Source organism: Leucopleurus acutus (genome assembly GCF_964270905.1).
Source record: "Leucopleurus acutus genome assembly, chromosome: 5".
Taxonomy (NCBI): Eukaryota; Metazoa; Chordata; class Mammalia; order Artiodactyla; family Delphinidae; genus Leucopleurus; species Leucopleurus acutus.
The window spans coordinates 121,906,837-121,933,292 of NC_139147.1; the positions used below are offsets into that span (position 1 = coordinate 121,906,837).

Below are 26,456 nucleotides of genomic sequence, written 5' to 3' on the forward strand. Positions count from 1 at the left end.
GACGGTGAAAAGAGACATTTGCCTGGCTTTGGAAGTAACTGGGTGATAGGAGCAAATAAGCTGATGCAAGGAGAAAAACTCTGCCTCTTGGGGAGAAGGTCGGGGGTAGCAGGCCTCACTATCACCCGCCTCTGGGTCCTACCTGACAAATCCTTTCTAGCGACTCGCCCACAGGCCCGACTGTGCTTTTCCAACCAGCCCAGGCCCCTGCGTACTATACGCTTCTCTCCCCACCAGGACGTTAGTAGTTTATTTTCTGTGAGCCAGTGAGAGACCATGGAAAGATGAGGGCTCCACTCTGATAAGTCTCAGGCCAATATGGTTTGTGTTTCCAATACAGAAACAGCTGCTTCATGCCCCCCCGCCGCCAGTCCAGTATCAGCTAGTTCTGTCTTTCCACTGCTGCCATTAACACACTTGTTCTAACCAGCAGCCACTGGATTTTTCCATACTTGAGTGTGGGCAGCTGTTAACAAGAGAACACTTGCCCAGAGAAGCCAGCAAGCATGGGAAGGAATGAGCTTGTTACACAGTCAAAAACAGATGACTAGGAACTACATGAAGTCCGTAGCACTTCCAGCTGCTTTCCATGTGAATTTATCAGTAACAACTCCACAGGAGAAGCCTGAGTGGGAGAGAAGGTGAGGGACTGTCCTAAGGTCATGAAGAGACCAAATCACTTGCAAAAGAGAGTTCCAGCCAATCTTTGTATCCAGGGAGGGAAAAGCCTTAAATGCTGGAGGGGCCGACATGAGGCTCCCCACAAGCCCTCTCCTCAGAAGTCCATTTTAAAAGGCCTCCTGGGACTTCCCTCATGGCGCAGTGGTTAGGAATCTGCCTGCCAACGCAGGGGACACGGGTTCGAGCCCTGGACCGGGAACAGCCCACATGCCGTGGAGCGACTAAGCCCGTGCACCACAATTACTGAGCCTGCGTGCCACAACTACTGAGCCCATGTGCCACAACTACTGAAGCCCACGCACCTAGAGCCCGTGCCCTGCCGCAAGAGAAGCCACCGCAATGAGAAGCCCACGCACTGCAACACCCACGCACCGCAACCAAGAGTAGCCCCCGCTCACTGCAACTAGGGAAAGCCCGCGCGCAGCAACGAAGACCCAACGCAGCCAAAAATAAAATAAATTTATAAAAAATAAATTAAAAAAAATAAATCAAAAGGCTTCCTGGGCCAGGCACAGAGCTGTTTTCTTAGTCTCTGCACCCATAGGTGTATCACAGGCCAGGGATGCACCTCTCTTGGGGCAAAACTCTTCTAGTCATTTGTAGGTTGAATTAGCGACTAGTCTTTGATGGGGCAAGATTCTTTTCTACTACCCCAGGGAACTGCCGCCAACCCCTAGCAAGTCTCCCAAGCTGAACGGTGGGCACTAGCTCCAGATGCCCACGGTGGTCAGAGTGCAGGGATGCGCCTGGACCAGGGAGACTCTGAGGGAAGACAGAAATCCTTTGTTCCTAAATAATGAATCTTCTTTAACAGTAATAGCTCTCTTCTTCGGCGCTGCCTACAGAGCGGGCAGCATCTCCTACCCGGGATCATGGCTACCCTCAGACCACTCGTGAAGCCCAAGATGGTCAAAACCTGATGAACCAAGAAGTTCATCCGGCACCAGTCAGACTGATATGTGAGAATGAAGCGGAACTGGTGGAAGCCCAGAGGCATTGACAACAGGGTGTGCAGGAGATTCAAGGGCCAAAGGTTGATGCCCAACATCAGTTACGGAAGCAACAAGGAAACAAAGCACATGCTGCCAGTGGTTCCTGGTCCACAGTGTCAAGGAGCTTGAAGTGCTGCTGACGTGCAACAAATCTTTCTGTGCTGAGACTGCTCACAACCTCTCCTCCGAGAACTGCGAAGCCGTTTTGGAGAGAGCAGCCCAGCCGGCCACCAGTCACCAATCCCAACGCCAGGCTGCACAGTGAAGAAAATGAATAGACAGCTCATGTGCACATTGTGTTTGTGTTAATAAAACCATGAAACTTGCCACCCCCCCCCAAAAAAAAGGCACACCAGTAGTAAAAAGCAGCTAAGGCATCTAGCGCTAATTGCCAGGCACTCTTCTAAGCACTCGCCCTACTTTACAGACAAAACTAAGGAAACAGAGAGGTTACTGTCCGAGGTCACACAGCTCTGAGCAGGGGGCAGAGTGAGGACTGAAAGCGAGCCCAGGCTGTGCTCTTAAGGACAAATTAGGGCTGCCCCTAGTCCCTCCAAGGCAGTCTTTTCAATTCTGGTAAGTGTACTGTCTTAAGTTTTATACAAAGAAATCCAGGTCAAACAGGCTGTCACCTGACCCAGAGTTAGTTGGGGGCGGGGTGAGGGTGGTCAGTTCTCTGGGTTTTGAGGGGAACGAGAGTCTGGTGTTGAGATCTGTGCAGTTAGTTGGGACAGTGGCCCAGGAAAGAATGACTAAGGCCGAGAGCAAAGCCCCTCTCTCTCCTGTGCCAGCCTCTCCCAGGGAGGGAAGTGTCTTTTGGAAGTGGGGTCCCCAGAAGGCGGTGTCTGAAGGTGGCATGGCTGTGCCCACAAGTCTCCTGTGTTTGCCTCCCTGCCCACCTCTTGACCCTGTGAGTTTCTCAGGCAAGCTCTCCCCAAATGGTGGCCAGATGGTCCCCAGCAGCTGCTGGATTCCTCACTGCCCTCCAGCCCTCTAGCCCAGAGGTCAGCGCTTCTCCTGACCAGTTTCTTGGGGTTTACTCTTCTTGGACCAGCCTGGGCCACATGCCACCCCGACAACAACCAGTGTAGCTGCAAAGAGCATGCAGATGAGCTCGGCCCGGGCAACCCCTTGCCCTTGGAAACAGGTCGGTGTGGCAGCCCTGCCTGGACTGCATGGCCTGAGGTGGGGAACATCAAGGCTCTGTGATGGGCCTGGCAGAGACGGGTCAGGGCAGGAAGAGACACGGACACCCGCATTTACCCAGAGCAGCCTTGCTGGAGGAGACCCTCTTAAAAGTGAAAGCATTTGCATTCTACAGCAACACTGTTTTATGTGCTGCTGTGAAGTTAAACACAGTGGGGGTGGTCTGGGCACTTACAAAAACAGCCATGCTTTTCAATAGTGCATTGAAATAGTGCATTCATGGGATGGCAGGTCTGGAGCAAAGACCTGGATTTCCACTGCGGCTCCACTAAAAGTAAGTCCCTGGGCTGGACTTGTTTCCATCCGCACAGAAGGGGAGCCTCACCTCCGCCCTCCATGCCTCACAGGCATCTCAGGAGAAATATGAATGTGAAAGTGCTTAGCGCTGTTGCAGGAATGTTCAATCCTGAGCAAAATCCCTCAGGAACTGGGGCAAAGTGAGTATGGCCAGAAGTCAGTACGACAGACAACAAGTGCAGGGGCCTCTGGGGCCTTGGAGGACGGGGTGTCACAGGCAGCGCCGGGTGGGAGGGGAGACCAGAGGGCCACAGAGGGCAGGCTCCTGGGCTCGGGGGACTGACAATCACAGCTGAGAAAACACATACTTCACAGACTTGATACTTCTGCATCAGGAAACGGCACGAATGATCAGGTCTAAATAGAACAGAGAAGCACTGACCAGCAGAGGCCTGCGAGCACAGCGGGCGGGCGTGGAGCCGCACATCCCCGGCGCAGGACAGCTGTGGACAGAGGCATATTCCCGGCAGGCAGGGGACAGTCGGGCCGGCAAGAGATTGAGTGCTACCTCAGGGGACCACCCATTTCAGAGGCCCTGTAATTAGGAGACACACAAAAGATGGCGACATAGTACATGGAGAGAGCTGAAAAGGGTGAAAAGACCCGACTGCTACTATGTATAAAATAGATAACCAACAAGGACCTACTGTATAGCACAGGGAACTAGATTCAATATTTTGTAATAATCTATATGGGAAAAGAATCTGAAAAAGGATATATATATATATATATATATATATATATATCTATCTTGTGCTGTATACCTGAAACTTACATGATATTGTAAATCAACTATACTTCAATAAAAACAAAAGACTTTGAAAAAAAATAAAAATAAATAAAAGACCCAACCGGGCGTGTCTGCACTCGGTCTCTGCAACAGTTCAGAGAACAGGCTGTGCTTACCTGCCCAGGCCAACCCTAATCAGAAGGCTCTTCATGGAAAAGACATCCAAGAAACCCATTCAGACCGTAAGGAGGAAATGCACAAGTGGCTGCTGTTCGCATCTGCAGTTTCAACACGGAAGGTAACCACTAGTTGGGGTTCCTCTTGTAAAGCTGCCACAGAGGTCTGGGGCTCCCCGAATCTGGCTGATGCTTGGGGTCTGCTAGGGAACCACCTTACTTAGGAGGCCTCCTTAACAAACTTCCTTGGATGGATTTGGGGACAGTCTGTCTTTAAAAAAGCTGCTTCTGAGGGATCCAGATGATAGTCAAACTACCACATGAGATTTTCAAGGAGCCCTTGTGCTACTTTTAAACCCTAATATGTGTTTCTTGTATTTACTTGCTACGCACATACAAACGTCACACTATTCTTTTCCAACTAATACGGATTTTAAATTCTGCTCGCTACACCAGATAAACTTGATCATTGGAGTTATTTAAGGATCTGATAGAATCTTCTACAATCCTTTCTCTCAGAGCATTTATAAAATGCAAATATCAAATTTTAAAAAAAGCGGGGGGGAAATCCCCTGGCGGTCCAGGTTAAGACTCCACATTTTCACTGCTGAGGGCGCGGGTTCGATCCCTGGTTGGGGAACTAAGACCTCACAAGACGCGCGGCTCAGCCATAATAATAAAAAATGAAATAAAAGGCAAGTATCCTGAAGACTGTGTCTGCAGGTGTGATTATTGCCATCCTTCTGGGTGGCTCCACACTTAAAGCCATTTAAAGTCAGTTCCAACATGTCTCCTCAGAAAGAGGCTCCCCAGACCTGCTGAGCGCTGGCTGAGGGCTGTGGACTGAAGATGTGAGCAACGTGTGGACCAGCCTACTCTGGCCAGAGGCCACCACCTCCTGGAAGGGCAGCGAAGACAGCCACCACACACACAGCCTACCAGAAGCAGTTTCAGCCTTGCTGTAGTTGCTGGGCTGTTAAGTTCCACGAGGGCAGGGATCTTGCTTTCATCCCCAGTGTATCCCAAGCTCCTAGCCTGGCACACACTGGGGGATCAATTAAAAAAAAATTTTTTTTTTAAATGAATGAGTCCATTCCTTCTCACTAAGCGATAGCAACTTTGCAGAGTTTTCTTTGTTGATGAGGTGGGTTCCCTTCATCTCCAAGCTGGTGGCCCCCAGAAGCTGACCTTCTATTCAGCTGGGAGAAAGGGTAATGCTGGCGAGGACGTTGTTAAAGGTCAGGCTGGGACTGCGCTGTCCTCAGGAAGCTGGAACCATGGCTGCAGGCTCTTGTCCTCCCCCAGGGCCTCAGAAAAGAAGCACAGGACATGGAAATGCCCCATCTGCAGCCAGGTCCTGCCTGCTGTGCAGGCCACGGATCCCAGACGTGAGGCTCACGATCCAGAAGCCAGGGGCTCACGACACAGGGCACCCCTCCCCCCAACCTCTGTGAAGACTAGTTCACAGCGGAGCAATACGTATCCTAGGCCTTTCTTCTCTCCGTTCTCATTTCCTCCCTCCTCTGCCCTGGCTCTGAATCCCAGGTGCTGCACTGACCAGGATGGTGCATGAGAGCCTCGTGGGCAAAGGTGATCCTCAGAGTAGCAGCACACAGGAGCTCGTCAGGAAGGCAGACTCTCAGGCCCCACCCTAGACGTGGCTGCATCAGAAAATGCATTTTAAACAGGATTCCTTGAATGAATCACATGCACCCAAGACTTGAGAAGTACTGGGTTGGAGCATACGATCTTCATTGAGAAAATGACCACCTTAGCTTTCTATCTGCTGCTGAAACAAATGACCACAAATGTAGTGGCTTCAGATGATACTCATTTATTCTCTCCATGGTTGTGGTCAGCCGTCTTGGTGGGCTGGGCTGGGCTCTCCTCTGGAGGCTCGAGGAAGACTGGGCTTCCAGAATTCGGTTGCTTCTCCTGTTTCCACACGGCCCCCTTCATTATCAGAAGAGCAACTGGGTGTCTTCTCACGCTTCGGACCCGACTTCTGCTTCAGGCTCCCATGATTACACTGAGCGCTCTGGATGATCCAGGATATTCTCCCCATTTTAAGGTCAACTGATTAGTAACCTTAATTTCATCTGCCAAGTCCCTATTGCCACGGGATGCAACATAAGCACAGGTGTGACACCAGAAGGCAGAGGTCATGGGGGCCCCAATTCTGCTTACCACAGTGATTTCATCAGCAGTAGGTTCAAACCCGGATGAATGGTCTCAGAAGGGCACCCCCAAGTGCTCTGAATGCTCGGTCATCTCTGTTGGCGTCTCTCCCTGCCACGCCTCATTTGGTTCTTCCTGCCTGACCCTTAGTTTCACTCCAGTTACCACTGCCCGCCCCCTACCCTGCCATAGAGTCTCAACACATCTCAACTCCCTCCCACCCAAGAGAGCTCTTATCTGAGGGTGCACATAATTCTGCAGGAAGTCCATCCTTTCCACGCCATCTCAGCTCTTCTCAGCCACCCAGAGGGAAGACCACAAGGAACAAGCCTAATGCCAAAACAAGATGGCGCCCACGCCTGCCACTTCACGTCACCCCTCGCTCTCCCTCGGCTCTGGCATTAGAGACCTGGGGCTCTGACCTGCAGAACAGAAGGGGCGCTGGACACGTGAGTGTCAGCAGAAGGTCTCTGGGAGCTCAGCACCACCCCAAGGTCACCTGAGCCAGCAGCCCTGCATACTCTCCAATTCCAGACAGACTCATACTTGAGTGGATAGAGTGGTCCTGTCTTCAAGCAAATCCAGAACTAGCGCTAGCCTGTCACTAGCTGGTTGGTCACCAGTCAAATCCAGTTTATTCTCATGAAGGCCCTTCTGAGTTATCCCAAGGCCGCACAAATAATCTGGAAAGAGAGGGTCAGGAGACATTCTCCGCTTTGGTTTTCATACTTAAATATCAGCCCTTCCCAGTGTTGACTCCCTAGTGAATTCTGTTTCTGAAAAGCAAGCCCATCCTCAATGGACAAATCCTGCCATCCGTGACAAGGGCTAAAGGCTGTTCCATGCTCCTGAGAGCAAATCCAGAAACCATTCCCGAAAAGCTCTGAAGGGACTTATTTGAAGGACAAGTCACTGGAATGTGAGGAAACTGGTTTGTTCAAAAAGCAGACACACTGATCTCTGTGTGACCTCCAGTATGAAGGAAGCCCTCCTGGGAACAGATTCTCCCTCCCTGGAGTACCAGTCAGCCGCACGCCGGTCTCAGGGAGGTGCACACGAAGACGCACGGCTCAAAACACAGCTCCTTCTGTGCGGGAACCAATGGAGCTAAAAAACTCTGAAACCAATGTAGCAAATTCTGTTGAGCCTTCTTTAAACTCCAACTTGACAAATTTATTAAAGCAAGAAAAGCCAAGGGAAATTAAAAATCCCACGTGGATGACAGTTTCAAATTCACCGATTTGTGACCCCCGCCCTCATACAAACCTGCTGCACAAGGCCACAGGCAGCCAGGAAGGACTTTCAACTCCTTCTCTACCACACCCCTCCCAGTGATAAACAACCCGGCAACGCAGCAGCAACACTGTACTTACCGTTTCCAGTTACCAAGAAGGAAACACTCCCGAAAAACCTGCAACCTCGAAAGGAGGGGGAGCCTTTGGAAACTCACATTTATAAACATCTACTACATGTTGGCGTGGCATATATATTTTCTCATTTAATCCTCACAGCCCTGAGGGGTGGCAACACCCTCATTGTACAGTTAAAATGAGAACCGAAGCTCAGAAGGGGAAGTACCCTGCCTGAGATTTCCAAACAATCAAATGCAAATCAGGATTTAATGCCAATTTTCCCTCCCTCTCCTTCCACAATGAATGATCGGGGATTTCATGTGAATTTCTCTCTTCCAACAGACTCTACACAGAATCTGGGAAGTCCTCCTCACAGACTGTACCTTCAGTGATAGGCAGTCCTACTGGATTTCGGGAAGAGCACAGACCAGCCTTTCTTAACTCACTGCTGCACGTGGCGGGGAAGCTACCACTAAGAAAGGACAACGGGGCTTAAGTTATAGGACACACGTTCGAGGTAGGGAGAGTTCATCTCGTACAGAAAACCCTACTAAGACACTATAATACAGTCTAAGGCCGAGTCTGTATGTCCAAATTGGGATTGAACTATACTGTAATTTGTTCCCTCCCACCCATGGAAGTGATCAAAGGGAAATAGAGTTCATTTGTATAAAAAAATTCCAAGTATAAAACAGCTTGGAGATCTACGGAAACTGACACATAATTTTCTTTGAGCTAGATATGTAACATACCTGTTGAATTTTAAGTATCAGCTAAAGTCAACTGACAGTTGAATCTTCTCCATCCAGTAATCAAACTAGTGCCAGACTCAACCGCTTGAGGATGCAAAGCTGATTGTCTTTAGTCCTTTGTCCCCTTGCTATTCAAACTGTGGTCTGTGAATAGCAGGCTAGGCATCACTTAGGAGGCTGCTGAGTGTACAGAATCTCTCCTATGGAATCAGAATCTGCCTGTTAACAAGATGCCCAGTGAAGCTCTGAGGAAAACCTGAAATGTAGCAGAAATGCAGACTCAAAGCACGTCCAGGGCTCCCTTCATTCCTAGTCACCCTTTGCATACAGACCCAGCCCCTTCCCATAATGACTGTCTCGGGGGACCTTTGGAATATCCCAGGCCCCCCACCTCCCTCACATGTACCTGCCATCATCTCAGAGCCTGTTCCCTCCTAGTTTAAGATCTTCAAGAGACCAGGTCTCTTCATCTCTTTATCCTCAGAGTCTGGCAACTCATTACCTGGCCCACAGCAGGCTTGGGATAAAGTTGCTAAACTCCCCTAATTTCAACACAAAAGAGAGCCAGGAAGAGTTGGGTAGGTCAACTAAGGTCACAGGCAGTCAGGGGCCAAGCCACGACCAACCTTCTGAACCAAGGAGGCACAAATGGGACTCATGTCTATGTCCCTTTCTTCTTTCTTTCCAAAACCCACTCACCCATTTTGGAGATCTCAATTCTTGTCACATGTTCTGAGAACTACTTTGCTTCTGCCTAAGCTCATTAAAACAAAAATTCCACCCACACTATACTTCAAAAGATACAAAAATACAAAATTAATTGAATACTTAATTTAATGATATGGATTTCACATGAACCAAAGTTGACAGCTGCTGAGGACCTGTTCACACTTGGCCAACTAAAATGGTGTCCTGGTTGCAGCCCATGACACTGCTCTGCCATCACAGCATCTTTTCTCCTTGTTTTATACTCTTAAGAGATAGGGTAGGTTTGCTTTATTAACAACTCCAAGAATCATTTTCTTCAGTTGCAAAGGAGGCTTCTAAAATGAAAATCTGTTATCACTAAGATCTTAGTGACAGAGCAAACCTCCCAATGGGGCTGAGTGACAACTACCCAAGCGTTCAGGCTGCTCCTGGGCCACCAAGGCCCATCTGGCCAGTCAAGGCCACCCAGAGCACTCATGTTTCCTCCAGACAGCCATTCCTGAGCCAGCTGGGTTGGGTCCCACTCGTCCTGGCTTGCACCAACACAAAGAAAACCTCAAGAATATTAGCCCTGCCTTTTTTGAAGGAGAAAAGTAACAATTTTTAAAAATGGGCTTTAAAAAAACCACAGATCATGTGGGAAGCACACCTTTCTCAACAGAGAAGAAAGCAGCTCACATTATGACAAAGGATCATACCAGACACCCCAGACTGAAGGAGGCAATACTTCATGACACTAATCAGACAATGCTGAAATGAAACTGTTTGGTTGGAAGCTTTGAATAAGTTCCAAGTGTTTATATTTCACAATTTGTAGAGTCCACAGTCTGCTAAATAAAAGCAGTAGTAAGATTTCACAAACTATTATACAACTTAAATATTATGAATTTAACTCCATAAAAATTTAGGTGCACATATTCTTACTGGCTAACCTAAAAATGCAGTTTTTATCTATGGTCTAAAATACTTTAATCTTAATACTTTAAAAGATTTAGTTCCAGCACTGAAAATAATCCCATCACTCTTTTTGTTTGTTTTTACATGTTTTACAACAAAAAGGTGGTGCTCCTAGTCAAAAAGATCCACAGACTAATTCAGCATGTAAAAAATAATTTTACAAAACATCCAAGACAACCTTTCAAATCCACTTTTATTTTCCTTTTTCCTGCTCACATACAGAACTTCTCCACACACTGCATTTCTTGCAGCTATAAAGTCATTTGACGTTGGTCAGGTACCATTTTATCCCCTAAAACTTTGCTGGCATCAAAATATGACAGTTAACCAGTGTTAAATCCATAAAATATTTACATAGCACAGCACATTAAGCTTTAGACACTTGGCAATTAAACCACATAAAAATTGGACAAACCCCCATCCTACATGTTCAGAATCAGCTGTTCACAGTCCCTATCTGGTGACTGTACATCGTTCAAAAGGCAGCAGAGGCAACAGGCAGTTACTTTGAAGGATACCGAACACTATGGTCTGGAAGCACATTATGATGCTACCCCAGTGTCATGTACCACTCCACCTTTCTCCAAGGCGGTCTCATAATTCTGGAATGGCAGGTCCAGCTGATACAAAATGAAGACAGACAACACAACGTTTACTCTGTGGAGATATCTTAACTCCTACTATGGACGCATGGTGATTTTGAATACAACTCGTCCTAAAAACTTGTCACGATCATCCTGGTTTTTTAGGTTGGGTGATCCATCAATCTTGCACTCAACTGTGACTTCGTTTATGTCATTTCTATTATCAAAGGTGAGCTGGACGGCAACTAATGGCTGTAGATAGCTCCCCTGGCAAATAAAGGAAAATACATTAATTCAAATTCTGCAATAACTTTACACTTTATCAGGAGTTTGTTTATTCTGTAAAATTAAAAAAGCAAGATTTTAATTTAATAATTAGATCTATTATTTTTTTAATCCTCTACCTTTTTTTCCCCTTAGCTGGATATTCATTTATTTTCACTTTAATTTTTATTGATAAAAGTGTTTACGACTATGAATTTTCCTCTAAGTACTGCTTTAAGTGTATTCCATAGGTTGTGATTATGTTGTGCTTCATTGTTTTTTAGATATTCTATAATCTTGGTTTGAGTTTCCCCCTTTCCCCAAGAGTTGATTAGAGAGTTCCCACCTCCTCCCTCTTTTGGAAGGGCCCTTTTATTTCAATAATTTCTAGTTTTCCTGCATTGTGATCAGAAAGTATTGTTGTAATATATTTCTATTTTATGAAACTTGAGCATGCATTTTTTATGATAAAGTTTTGTGACTGTTCTGGGTGTCTGAGAAGGATATGTATTGTATCTATCTACATATTAGTATGTTTGATAAACATGCAGAAGATCTACCTCACTGATTATGTTACTTAGGTTTCTAACATCCTTACTTATGGTTGCTGTGTGACTTGGTACAAAAATATACTCAAAATTGTTTTGCCATCACTGTGGTTTCTAAATACAATTCTTCACTAAAAGGAACTAGGGGCTGATTCCAGGGCTGAGGCAGGGAAAGTACAAGAAGAACCTGGAACATCTTGTGGTGCCAGAAAGTAAGGAAGTGCTATAGGAATCAAGGGAACATGTCTAAAGGACACAGGAGCCAGAGCCAGCCTGAAGGTCTCCCACCAGCCAAATCTGGGACAACATTAGCACCAAAATAAATGATTATAACATATAACCCCTGAATTAAATAAGAATCCATGAGAATATACTGATATAAATAAATAAACAGTGGAGAAGGAAAAGCTCTTCCTTACAGTGGAATGCCAACTAGTAAATGGAAAAAGAAAAGATGAAATTAGAAAAAACATTTGAGAACAATTCTATTAGTAACTGATTGTGGAAAGAATTGACAAATGCTAAAGTTATAGGAGAAATAATTTTATAAATTCTCCAAGTATCCTTCCCACATGATACTTACAAAGAAAAAAAAAAGTATAACTTTACATTAGGGAAACCTGGCTGACACCACCCTAACAAGGTTAACATCACCATTAATGGGACTCAACACCACATCCCTCCTGATATGCTATTCTGAAAAGGACATAACATTTCTTCTGAGGCATTCCTGCCAAAAATGTACAACCTACATTTAATCATGAAAAACATCAGATAAACTCAAACTGAGGAACATAAACCAACAAAGTAAGCCAAAAAAGGCCTGTACTCATTTCTGAAGAGCTCAAGGGCATGAAACAGACAGATGGAGGAACTGTTCCAGGTTATAGGTGAATAACAGTGTAACATCCTAGACCAGGAAAAAACTTTTTTTTTTTTTTGCAATAAAGGACATTATTGGAACAACTGGTGACATTTCAACAAGATCTGTAGATTAGATAATAGTACAGTATCAATGCTAATGGTTATATATGATAATGTCCTTATTTTTAGGAAATTTAATGTAAAGAGCATTTAGTGTAAAGAGGCACCATGTTTATCACTGAGTGCCAATGATGGTTCGGGGGAAAAATTATATATATATATAGTTTACATACATATACATACATATATGTGTGTGTGTATATATATATATATGGAGACTAATAAGACAAATGGGAGATCTGTGTAAAGGGTCTATAGGAACCCTTTGTACTATTCTAGCCACTTTATGTTTAAAATCATTTCAAAATAAAAAGTTTACTAGTATACATACAAAATGCTATTTATATACATATACTTAAAGAAAAACTATGGAAGAAATTACGCTACAATAATAGTTATCTCTGGATAATGACTTCTTTACTACTTCTCTATATTCTTTAAATAAGCACACCCTAAGAAATGAAAGAGGAAACTGTATTTTGAAACTAATCATCCTTTAACTTAGCTGCTTCGGTTTTGTGTTTGTAGTTAAGATCTGGAGTCTCCATTTGCCATCACCATTTGTATTTAAAAACCAGAACAGATGATGCACACGTTACATAGGGCATACGTCTACCTAATCCAGACAACTGGCATTTTAATACAGACTACCAATTTTCCAAGAGTCACTACCACTTAAGAACTTCTAAATACTTACATGCAGTTTTTTCCCATAATATGGAAAATATTTTAAATCTATCATTCCATTGGAAGGATAAGTTGATAGCAATGCTGTGTTTTCACCCTAAAGTTGAAAACAAAACAAACCCTTTTTAGGTCACAAAAAATAGCTTTTAAAAATGTATTTTTATTAAAGCAGTATCAATTATGGACAGTATGAAGAAACTACAATGTTGCTCCAACTGCATTCACCACAAGTGTATTTTTGAAAAGAGACTTACTTATGTTGATTTAAACCGTTTGACACAAACTATCCTGACTTCCTAATATATCTTATATACTTTTCCATGACAGTCCCTTTAACTTACAGCCAGATCTACTCATGCAATGTCTGTAAAATCTTATCTGCCTTCCAACTACCAAATGCCAGTTCTCCAGCCACTGACAGCAGGAATGCACAAGTAGGTCTGGGACCAATGAATCCTAAAATGAATAAAATATTGTGCTTCCAGACTGGAAAGCAATAGCTGCCACACCTAGAAGGTACCACTCAGGCCTGGGAGGCAGCAGGTCCAAAAGTTTCACATGATTAACAACCATGATAACTGTAACCAGAGGTGGAAACTATGATGCAGCTGACACACTGTTGGGGAAAATTTAAAGTACTCCAAGGAATACCCTTCTTAACTAACTTAAATACCACATTTCCCTTGAATAATTTTTACGGGCACATGTAAATCAGTTAGAGGTATTATATGTCTACTGCAATTATATTCCACGTATTAAAAAAGCTGATACAGGAACTTCCCTGGCGGTCCAGTGGTTAAGCCTCTGCGCTTCCACTGCAGGGGGCACGGATTCCATCCCTGGTCAGGGAACTAAGATCTGGGATGCCGCTAGGCACAGCCAAAAAATAAATTTAAACAAACAAACAAGCAAACAAAAAACTGACACAACAAAAAAGAAACAGACTCTCAGATATAGAAAACAAATTAGTAGTTACCTTTGGGGAGAGGGAAGGGGAGAGGGGCAATATAGGGGTAGGGGATTAAGAGGTACAAACTACCATGTATAAGATAAATAAGCTGAGCTTCCCTGGTGGCACAGTGGTTGGGAATCCGCCTGTCAATGCAGGGGACACGGGTTTGAGCCCTGGTCCCGGAAGATCCCACATGCCGCGGAACAACTAAGTCCGTGCGTCACAACTACTGAGCCTGCGCTCTAGAGCCCGCGAGCCACAACTACTGAGCCCGCGTGCCACAACTACTGAAGCCCACGCGCCTACAGCCTGTGCTCCACAAGAGAAGCTACCGCAATGAGAAACCCGCTCACCGCAACAAAGAGTAGCCCCCACTCACCGCAACCAGAGAAAGCCTGCATGCAGCAATGAAGACCCAACGTAGCCAAAAACAATAAATAAATAAAATAAAATAAATTTATATAAAAAAAAAAGCTACAAGGATAAACTGTACAGCACAGGGAATATAGCCAATATTTTATAATAACTATACATGAAGTATAATATTTAACAATTGTGAATCACTGTGTTGCACACCTGAAACTTCTGTAATATTATAAATCAACCATACCTCAAAAAAAAACTGATATACAAGATAATGATACAAATCTAGTATTCTTCTTGAAAAATAAGCAATTTATGAAAATTCTCATGTAACACATTCTGAGTAGACCCAATATTAATGACTGTCACTTTTACACATACTGAGTAGATGACAGACAACAATGATTAAAATCAGTGGCAACTTCACAAGGCACTAATTAAAACGTTACTAAATGTTTGCATTCTAGATTTGAATAAACGAATTTCTACTTTTGAAAGCATACGTGAAACACTATAGCAAAACTAAGAATCTTCTCTAAGGGAAGCGGTACTCTGCTTACTTCCCTTCACCACCACGAAGCAGCAGATGTGCATGGGGTGAGAGAAACACATGGACAAGCGACACAGGCAAGACAGCAAAGCATAAAGCGATGACAACCCACAAAAAGGGCAAGTTCTAACGATCCAGATCAACAATACGTAGAAAGAACAGGAGAGGGGCTTCCATGGTGGCACAGTGGTTAAGAATCCGCCTGCCAACGCAGGGGACATGGGTTCAAGCCCTGGTCAGGGAAGATCCCACATGTCGTGAAGCAACTAAGCCCACGTGCCACAAGTACAGCACGCCTATAGCCTGTGCTCCGCAACAAGAGAAACCGCCACAATGAGAAGCCCGTGCACTGCAAGGAAGAGCAGCGCCCGCTCGAATGAAGACCCAATGCAGCCAAAAATAAATTTATAAAAAAAAAAAAAAAAGAAGAACAGGAGATAACAAGGCTAAGGGAAACTGCAGAAGCCATTTTTCATTCACTATTCAAACACCACCCTACGTTTGTACTCCTTAATTTAAAAAAAGTCTAAAAAGAATCTAAAAAGGAGTGGATATATGTGTATGTATAACTGATTCACTTTGCTGTACACCTGAAACTAACACAACATTGTAAATCAACTATACTCCAATAAAAATGAAAAACAAATTGAAAAAACCAGAATACATGCTAAAAAGAGTCTAAAGTAACATTTTATATAGGAGAAAAAAATAGTCACTTTGATATAAGTACTTTTGTACATTAATTTTTTTTTTTTTTTTTTGCGGTACGCGGACCTCTCACCGCCATGGCCTCTCCCACTGAGGAGCACAGGCTCCGGACGCGCAGGCCCAGTGGCCACGGCTCACGGGCCCAGCCGCTCTGCGGCACGTGGGATCCTCCTGGACCAGGGCACGAACCCGCGGTCCCCGGCATCGGCAGGCGGACTCCCAACCACTGCGCCACCAGGGAAGCCCCATTAATTACTTTTAACCTATTTTTCCTTAATAATTCATAGAAACACAGAGATGTTCCCCAAAATGTAAAAGGTTTTCTTTAATTAATTAATTTATTTATTTATTTTTGGCTGTGTTGGGTCTGTTGCTGTTCGCGGGCTTTCTCTAGTTGTGGCGAGCCGGGGCTACTCTTCACTGCGGTGCGTGGGCTTGTCATTGCGGTGGCTTCTCTTGTTGCAGAGCTCGGACAGCACTCGGGCTCAGTAGTTGCGGCATGTACGCGCGGGCTTCAGTAGCTGTGGCGCATGGGCTTAGCTGCTCCGCGGCATGTGTGATCTTCCTGGATCAGGGATTGAACCCATGTCCCTGGCGCTGGCAGGTGGATTCTTAACCACTGTGCCACCAGGGAAGTCCTGGGTTACAGTTTACTGAGCACTTCAGTGTGCATTTTCAGCCACATACCACACTCAGTTTATATTTACCTCATTTAGGCCTAAAACCCTTAAGTGTGTAGGATCAGTTATAGAGAGGGGAACTGAGGCTCAGAGTTATGGTCACATGCTCAATTAATTGTTCTACGGGTTTGTGCCTAAGCCATCACGTTGGCAGACTTTTACTTAAAATTAACATTTAGAAATTGTGAAATAATAAAATGCATATCTGAACAATGATGAGGTACTTTACGGTGAAGCTACATGTCATGGTTCTCTAAGTATACGAATGGCATCATATTGGAAACCATGAGCAACTAAGTCCAAGAGTCTATTAGCAGTCACTAAGTTCCACTGAAAACAAAATAAAGGTTTAAAACTAATGTATTTTGGTTCTACTGTAGAGTCATCACCTGTAAATAACTTGAAGAACACACACCAAATGTTCTAAGCAGTGATTAACTCTGGGTAGCATTTACCAAATGTTTTCCTTCTGCATTTTTCTAAATTTTCTTAAATGAACACGATTCACTTTTGTAAGAAAATTTAAAAAAACACTAATGACATAAATATGAATATTACATCTTTTGCAGGAACCACCCTTTAAAATTAAAGGCCACCTCTAAAAGCATGTTCTGTCATCAATGTTTTAGTGTTTCCAGGACTCTTAACTTGTATGAAAGCAATTAAAGGACTGCCCCAGTGGCACAGTGATTAAGACTCCACGCTCCCGATGCAGGGCGCAGGGGTTTGATTCCTAGTCAGGGAACTAGATCCCACATGTGTGCCTCAACTGAGTTCGCATGTCACAACTAAGGAGCCCACATGCTGCAACTAAGGGGCTGGCAAGCTGCAACTAAGGAGCCCACCTGCTGCAAGTAAGACCAGGCCCAACCAAATAAATAAATAAATAAACAAAAACAAGACAAAAAAAATCCTTATAAATAAATAAAAGCAGATCAAAGTTAAGACTACAAGACAAAATAAAAGACAAATGTATTATATTAAAATTAAGTCAACTAAAGAATTTACACGAAGAACACTTGATTATAGACAAATCTAATGGAAAACAGCAATATGGTGATATGCAGTAAATGTTGCCATCTGTTCACAGAGCCACACCTCAAAAATTTATGGATTCCACCTGATTACTCCTTTGTGACTAGCCTACGAGTAAAATGCAGTTTTACAAAGATTTCCTCCAATTTTGTTTTTTCTAAAAACAAAACTATTCCACAACTAAATAAACAAAACAAAAACCCCATCTATTATTTTGATTATTTTATGTACTTTCCACACAACTCTTCAAAGCAAAAGGGACAGCAAATTGAAATCTGAGTCATTAGACCAGATGTTCCTCCAACTATTCTAGAAGTTCCCCCAACTATTCTAGAATAGTTCCCCCAACTGTTCTAGAAGCAAAAGATACATAACAGATAACAAGGAGAAAAATCCATTTATAATCCTAAGTGAAGAGTTAACACGGAGGAGTTTATACTGGCCAAAGGCTTACAGAAGTAAACCTTAGGAAGGGAGTGGAAGGCTTTTGTCCTTCTGGCTGTGTGTGTGTGTGTGTGTGTGTGTGTGTGTGTGTGTGTGTTTTCCTTTCTTGATGGTGTTGGCTCCACAGACCCAGTGTTCCAAGTATATCTACATTGTCTGCTCACATGCAGAGGCAAAAGTTCCTGCACACAGGACGCTCATAAAATCAGCACTTCCACCTGGCTGAAGGCTCACAGCCAGCCTCGGGAACCTTCTACTGGAAAGAATTGCAAGCAAGGGGGATCACAGAGTTACACAATACATTTCCTAAATCTGTCTTGTAGGTGTAACGTTTTCTCCTGTTTTGAGATGACAGTAGAAGCTCACTAGATTTTTAGAAGGATTTGTATACCACGAAAAACTCAGTTTAGATGCAGCATCTGGTTTTAAGTGAGATTCTGATTTTTTAATCCAAGTTTCCTGCTGAGCTGACTATGGCATAAGGAGATAAAGTGAGCTGCCTATGGTCACACATGCATACTTCAACCCAGATGAGAAAAACACAAACTTCCCAGCTTTTCATTCTATTCTAAATCGTGAATAAATACTCAAAATAAATCAATAAGGATATTCTAAAGCAGGAGTTCTCAGAGTGTGGGTCCCAGACCAGCAGCATCACCATCACTTGGAAACTTTAGTTAAAAACGCAAATTTTGCAGCCTCACCCCGGACCTACTGAGTCAGAAACTGCAGAACTGGGACCTAAGAAACCCTCCAAGTGATTCTGATGCATGATCAGATTTGAGAACCCCCCAGCAAGAAGTTTCTGCCCAAATAAGAAATCCATTCATCGTTAAAAGGGATTACAGTTTTCTTTGGCAAACAACTTTAGAAGCGATTTCAATGTAACATTTCAAGTAAGACACTTCTGACATATTAACTGGAGCTGGAATGCTAATATTTTACACAATGATAAAATTAAATGTAGAACTTAACAGTTTCTCCTGAGAACTCTTACCCATCATTTACATATTTGTCTTAGTTGAACTTTGCAGCATGGAGAGAAAAGAAATTATGAAAGGAAAACAGCACAGTGCTCTGGAAAAAATAAAGTAGGGATGAGAGAGCAAAATAATGCCTCCTTAAGGAAAATGTACCATGTTTTTCATTAAATCTCAGATGCCACTGATGTATACCAATTTATGTACTATTAAGAAAGAAAAAATCTTATACACTATTAAGTCACTATCAGTTATAAGGCCAACCCCAATTTTGGTGTTATCAAGCTAGAAAAAAGAAAATGAATCTTAAAATCAGTGAAATATGGTATATGTAAATATAAAGGCAAAGTATGTGAAATCAAATGCACATGGAAAATAAGTCTTTTTGAATTATCATTAGCAAACAGAGAAGGGCTACCCGCAAAGGTTGGTGGAGTTTCATTCTTCTAAGAATGGCACTACAATGGACTTTAAGAATGTGACAGGGAAGAAAAAAATGACTAAATTCATTAGACTTTTAAAGTATTTTTAAGATACACTAAGGTTTTAACAGAAGTTGGGTTATTTTCTGAATACTAACCTTCAAAATACATTCTATCCTTGGTTCTCCTTGAGGCTTTAATCCAATTATCTAAGGTAAAGAAACATTGATTAACTGAAACATCACAACTGTATACAACAGAACGTCTTCCTTCATTGCTGGGGACACAGGGGTGGGATGGTTGAGATGAACACTAACACTGCATTAAAACCCTGTTACCTCTGCCTTTTACTTTAATTTTATTTTAGAGGATTAGAACAGACTTTTCAATATAATAATCTTACCAATTATCTATCTTATTATAGTACTGGGGCAATTTAGAAAATAAATCAGTTATCAACGAATTGACCAAAACACAGCATTGCACTTTGCTACCCTAAAACAAGAAATAAATAGAAACCTTTACATTTCGTTATTTATATGAACACATCATTAATGCAAATAAGAATGGCAAAGGCGTAATATAATAACTGTTCTTCATGAAAATATATTAGGTCACAACCCTACCATGTTTCCATAAGGCTTCCACAGAGCCCTGTTGTATTTCACATCTATCTGTTCTACAAAACACATACACTTAATGAATCCCATTTTGAGGACTCTCACAGCACCACTCAGTTCTATGTAATGAGGCTTTCATTTATGTGGTTGATATAACTAACTCTGTATGAATGATAACAGATATTTATCCATATATTTTGTGAGAGGATTTTTTGGCCTTTTGAATTATATGCATTTTAATTTATATTTTATAATTTTATAATTTATATACATTTTAATGTGAATGCCTGTAAAATGTAAGTACTCCTCCCGAAAGACAGGTATTGTTGCAACCGAAATAATAATTTCAAGAGCAATAACTATCCATGCCCTTGCAATGATTTTGGAACAAACTATACTGGGATTAAATGCCCTGCTACACCCTTATGCAACATGTCACTGCCGATCCCTGTGTGCCTGATGATACCTTCCTGGCATGCCTGTGAAGTTCTGCCCTATCAGCAAGTATAATCTCACATCCTCATCATTCAGAGGACATATTGACAAAGAAAACAAACTCAGAAGGTTGGTCCTGTGGCAGAAGGAACTGGAATTTCTTCTCTTGGCTTTATATTGGGAACAGATTTTCCATCTATCTAGGTGTTGTGAAGATACTCCTAGGAGGCAGGGATTACAGAAGGCATCCCTGTTGGAGGGAATGGATTTACTTCATCTTACAAGCTAGATCACCTGGTTTCACATTACAGTTGGCCCTCCCTATGGGGGGGGTGTGTTCCACATCTGCAGATTCAACCAATCACAGATCAAAGACATTTGGGGGAAAAAAATTCCAGAAAGTTCCAAAGAGCAAAATTCGAATTTGCTGTGTGCTGACAACTTTTTACACAGCACTTACACTGAATTAGGTATAAGTACTCTAGAGATGCTTGAGTACACAGGAGGATGTGTGCAGGTTATATGCAAATACTATGCCATTTTATATAAAGGACTTGAGCACCTCCAGATTTTGGTGTCCTCAGGGGTCCTAGAATCAATTCCCCACAGATACCGAGGAATAAACTATCTGGGTTTCTTGTGTGGATTGTGAAAACTCATTTCTACTTTATTTAACAGTATGTGGTATGTATGAGCTCCCTAGCATTTCTGAGGAAAGTAGGGGTCCCCTTGAAATAGCTGTTCAGATTGCTCCCACTTCCAGGCCTACCCGTCTTACCTTCAGTTTCACCTCCACTTTGTTAACCTTAGTTCCTAAGTTTTGCTAAAACATCCCATTAAATGTTTACTGAGCGCCTACTATGTGCCAGGCAATGTTTCAGAATGATTTCCGGAGTGCTATGAGATAATCAGAAACTGTCGCTGTCCATGGGGACAGGGGAAAGAGAGGCTGGAGGGAAGCCAGTCTGGGCGCTTAAGGGTCTAGCTGGCTCTCCCTACCGGGAAACTCCTTATTTAGCAGTGCCAACTTCAGAAGACTCAAGTTTTAGTTTTATTAGGGATGGTAACTTTAGTGATATGTAAACACAAGCCCTTGAGAGGTCTGCACCTGTTTAGGAAATTGCCTTTTCTCTGCGTAAATGACCAGGAATTACCTTATTCTTCAAGAGAGACCATACAGGCCTCAACAGGTTAACTCTATCAGAACACAACTCTGCAGTACCATTTACAGAGCAGGAAGGCACAGGGTTTGGAGATCACTTCATTATGCAAGGAAAGCATCTTCCTTTTGCACAATGACTCCACAACAATTGTTACTTAGATGTAGAGCACATTAGCTTCTTGGTTTGCTAATGGCTATACAATTCAGGCACTTTCTCTGGACAACATGGCAAGATACTGCTGGGTTCATTTTAATGCAAATTTATCTCTATTTCTACTAATTACATAGACATATACTATAAAGCTATGCTTTGCTACTAAATATTCAGAAAAAGTTAAATAAGCCAAAACTTTGTAAGTTTGCCGTGGGATTTTAAATTACATTGCCACACAGGATGCAAAGATGAGCACAGCACATTAACACAACCATGCTGTGGGCATGATCCCCAGAATACCTGATCCCTGAAGCTCTGATCTATGCTTAAGTGCATACAGCTAGTTCCAAAAGAGAAAAACTGAAGTTGCGTTACTCCCTAATTTATGACTAATCTATGAACCAATTGTTTTTTTCTGTATTAATTTTCCAAAGGTCAATATCACTGTTAGCTTTTTACACAAGCTACCACCAAGTGAGAGAGCACTGAATAAATAGTTGCCAGCTTCTTAATAGAAGAGATTTGGAAAAAGCAGCCGCAGCAATAAACTATGTACATACTCTGTTCATTTTCACAAGAATACAAGGGCGTCCTGTGGAGTAGCCAAACTCGGGATCATCCACACCACTGCACGCTTCAAGTAAGACAAGAGGAAACCGACACGAAGTATATTCTGGACCCTTCTGCTCAAAAAGCGCTCCACTGTGACAATCTGTGAGATTCTTCTGTTCTTCTAAGCCATACGCTAAAAAGGAAACAGCCAAAAAGGACCTTAAACACAACCAGAAATATATCATCCTTTGGACAACCTTCTTCAAAGACAAAAACAGCAATGCCATTTACTGGAAAATTTTAGGGAAAGAATGTTAAGTCTGTTCCTTTAAAGTCCGATTGCTATCTAGCGCTTTGCAGTTTATTTCATTTCAATACAAACTGGGTGACAGATCTCTTTTGTCACCATTAGGTGGCACTAGCCACGGCTACAGCATTACCTGAACGCCTTCGATGCTCTTGGCCCAAAAGATACAGTGGTGAGGACATAAAAACGCATTACCTCTGCCCTTATGGAGGTAAGGGGTGGGTAAGACAGGTGTTGAGGATAAAATCATAAATGAAGGGCCTAAAGAAAGGGGTACATGTGAGTTAACGTTAGCTTACAAAAGGGTGTTTTCAGCAGAGATGGAGGTAACGAGATAGATCCAAAGGGGATGAAGGAGTAAAACGGTTACAACTTGGAGATAGGGAAGGAAGGAGAGGGAGACAATTCAACAATTTTTCGAATGTTTGCTGTGCACTTGACACACTGTTAGACAAAAGGGGCACAACGGGGAGCCAGTCTGCTGTGGACCCTGCCCTCAATGAGCTTAGGCTACTGCAAGGCACTCACTAATAAACACGGTGCCACAATGCCTCAATAAGAACTGTTGGTGTGTGGGTATAAATGGTACCAGAAAAAGGCCAGCCTAAAATGAATTCAACCAAAAACAGGAACCAAAATTTCAAAGTACTCACATATACTTATTTAACTTTATTTATTTATTTAAATTTATTTAAATTTGTTCATTTGCTTGCTTGCTTGCCATGCCACGAGGCTTGTGGGATCTTAGTTCCCAGGCCAGGGATTGAACCCAGGCCCCAGCAGGGAAAGTGCTGAAGCACTGGACCACCAGGGAAGTCCCAAAGTAAACACATTTAAAAGGAAGTATGATCTTTCCCTTAAAAAAAAAAAGTCAAAAGTTTTGGTTTCAACTTTTATTTATCAAAAATTAGGATATCATGGGAACTATGTACCCATTAAATAGCCAAGAATGACTCAGGTATTGGGGAGGGGGGATAGGAGTAAACTTTTACAACAAAACAGTACCACTGACATTCGTCACTCCTTTTTGACTTTCGTGGCACAATCATGAATGTCATTCGGCAGAAAATATTCAAGGCCTACATCAGTTTCCTCCAAGGGCTTCTCCTGCATATACTCTGTTGGTACAGTTCATCAGGGACCATTTTTGTATGATGCCAACTTCCACTTCTACACAAAACTGCTCTAAGTCAAGGAGTTGGATGATGAATGGTCAGAATATGAAGACCCCTGCTCAGCACATGATGGGAACAGAGAAAGGTGACCATTCCCAGAGAGAGCACAGAACCCCACATTCCTGAGGAAAGCCTAAAGTAAGATAGAAAAAGGTGTAGGTAAACTGGAGGGCGGGGGGAGACCTGAAAGATAATTTGAACAATATAAGATTTTAAATTCTAATTAGTATTCAAGGGGGGGGGGGGGAACCAACCCAGAGCAGATAATGTATCTTTTAACAAGAGACTGTATCTTTTAAACACCAGAGAGGCATTCCTGAGAGCAACAATGACAATTCAAAGTTTAAAAAAAGGGAGGGGGGAGGGCGTGCTGAACACTGAAGATCTAAAAGTTAATCCCCAGTATAATAAAGCAAAAGTAGAAAATGAGAGAAAAACAAGAGATCCAAAACCCAACAACTAACAGAATAGCTCTAGAAAGAGAACCAGAAAACTGAGGTGAGGAAATTTTCAAGTAATGATGGTTTCCTCAACTGGAGAATCTAACTCTTCATCTCCAAAGACCCCATCAGGTTTCCAACAAAGTGATATTTTAGAGACTGACACCAACACTTGGAAATTTTAGAACGCTAAGGAAATACGTTTAAAAACAAAAACAAAAAACACTGTTGAGCAGAAAAAGGCAAATGCAAAGCAACTAAAATGATGCGCGCAGCCAGACTGCAGCAGTAAAAGCAGAATTAAGTCATTTTCAGAAATGAAAGGATTAAAAACCTACATTCCACGTATCTTAAAAAATTTTTAATTTAAATACAAATTGAGATATAATTCACATATAACATTATATGTTTCAGGTGTACAACACAATGAATGCTTGAATATTTGTACACATTGTGAAATGATCACCACGATAAGTCTAGTTAACATCTTGTCGCTATATATAGTTACAAATGTTTCTCTTGTGATGAGGACTTTTAAGATCTACTCTCTTAGGAACTTCCCAATACGCAATACAGTAGTGTTAACTAGCGTCACCATGCTGTACATTACATCCCCAGGGCTTATTTATTTCTAACTGGAAGTGTGTATCTTTTGACCTTCCTTCACAACTTCAGCCCTGCCCCCTGCTGCCTCTGGCAACAACCAATCTATCTGTTCTCTGCATCTATGAGCTTGGTTTTCTTATTTGTTTCTTAGATTCCACATATAAGTGAGACCATTTGGTATTTGTCTGTTTATTTCACTTAGCATCATGCCCTTTAGGTCCATCCATGTTGCTGCAAATAGTAAGATTTCATTCTTTTTTTATGGCTAAATAGTATAGTGGTATATATACAATGGAAGAGTATTCATGTATCTTTTCTTACAAAGTTATTTGAGAATATACTCCATCAAAACTAGGGAATAAGTAAAGAAAAAGAACGCAGGAGCCAAGAAACAGTGAATCCAATCGGAAAGGGATCAAAGGAACTCCCCAAATGACAGCTGGATGGTAGAAGCCCTAAACAGAAACCAGTACAGACTGTGGCAGAGGGGAAGGACTCTAGGGAGGCGTTCTCCAGAGAAAAGGGACATAAGAGGGCTCTCAAACGATAGTACACAAATAAGGGAGTTAGACGAGAGTCTCTACAGATGGTAGAATATGACGTAAAGACAAGTATAAGAAGGCAACCAATAATGAAAATAAAATAGTAATTCGATTGCTTTTGAATTGAGATTAGGGGAAGGTGTGAGGCATGTGAGCTAAATCCTCATTTAACATGGCAGGAAGTAAAGACAATGTATAAAAGTGATAAATCAAGAGCCAGCAGATTGCATTTAAAGATACAGAAGAAAAAGTTCAAAAGTATGAAGTTATTTCCTGTTGAAAATGTATCCAGAATCAGACGATTTCTCACAGCCTCACTGCTCCTGACCTTGCCACTATCTCCACTCATCTAGGTGACTGCAATGGCCTCCTAACCAGCTTCCCTGATTCCCCTCTACAGTCTAGTCTCAAAAAACAGCCTGAGTGATCCTTTAAAAATCTGAGTGAGATGATGTTATTCTCTGCTTAAGAACCTCCATCTTGGTCACTGTGAAAGTCAAAGAACTGAACAACAGCCTCTAAGGCCTACACAATCTGGTCCTCCTTTAACTCCCTGACCTCAATCTCCTCCTACTCTCTCCCCACTCTCCCAGCCCCTCTGACTTCCTTGATGAACGCTGAACACACTGGACATTGTGAGCCTCAGGGCCTTTGCACCTACTGCTGGGTAGTTCCATGGCTACTTCCCTCATCCTTAGATCTTTCCTCAAACATTCCCTTTCAATGAGGCCTTCCCAGACCACTCTGCTTAAAATTACAGCCCTCTCAACTCTCCCTATTTCCTTTCTCTGCCTTATTTTCCTCCACAGCACTGATTACCTTCTAACACACCACTAGATTATAAAAACTCCACGAACACAGAAACTTTGTTTGTTCATTGATGGAAATTAGAAGAGTGCTTGACACAAAAAAGACCCTCAAAAAGAAGTATCTGTTGAATAAAGGAACAGGACTGCAGCTAGAACAGAGTACGGCAGGGAATTACTGTTCTACTTATACGCCTTTCTTTACTATTTGGTTTTCAAACCATGGATTATACTCTCACAAAAACATCTCCATTTAAATAATAAATATACATTTAACTTCCAAGGGAAAGAGATTTAGGACGGTAGGTAGTAAAAGACCAGGATCAAAAGGTTTTTGATTTAAGATAGGAGGGAGGTTGAGGATTTCTACATGTTGACAAGAAAGGTTCCAACAGAGAGGCTAAACATATATGAAAAGGGTTAGTAA

The 26,456-nt window shown here is 42.6% G+C and overlaps 1 protein-coding gene and 1 pseudogene across 2 annotated transcripts in view; one reads left to right on the forward strand and one right to left on the reverse strand.

Moving 5' to 3' along the window:
* The first annotated feature begins 1,521 nt into the window (after window positions 1-1,521).
* Window positions 1,522-1,951, forward strand: LOC309961939 (large ribosomal subunit protein eL32-like; annotated as a pseudogene). Its single transcript has one exon. The product of its transcript is annotated as a large ribosomal subunit protein eL32-like (transcript).
* An 8,254-nt stretch (window positions 1,952-10,205) lies between these two features.
* ATP1B3 (ATPase Na+/K+ transporting subunit beta 3) overlaps window positions 10,206-26,456 on the reverse strand; it is a 41,647-nt gene continuing 25,396 nt past the window's right edge. Inside the window, exons 4-7 of the mRNA XM_082839360.1 lie at window positions 22,162-22,346; window positions 19,389-19,439; window positions 13,107-13,193; window positions 10,206-10,880 (exon numbers count right to left, since the gene is read on the reverse strand). Coding sequence (XP_082695486.1) covers window positions 10,710-10,880; window positions 13,107-13,193; window positions 19,389-19,439; window positions 22,162-22,346 — 494 coding nt within the window. The 3' untranslated portion in view covers window positions 10,206-10,709. The remainder of the gene's footprint in view (window positions 10,881-13,106; window positions 13,194-19,388; window positions 19,440-22,161; window positions 22,347-26,456) is intronic.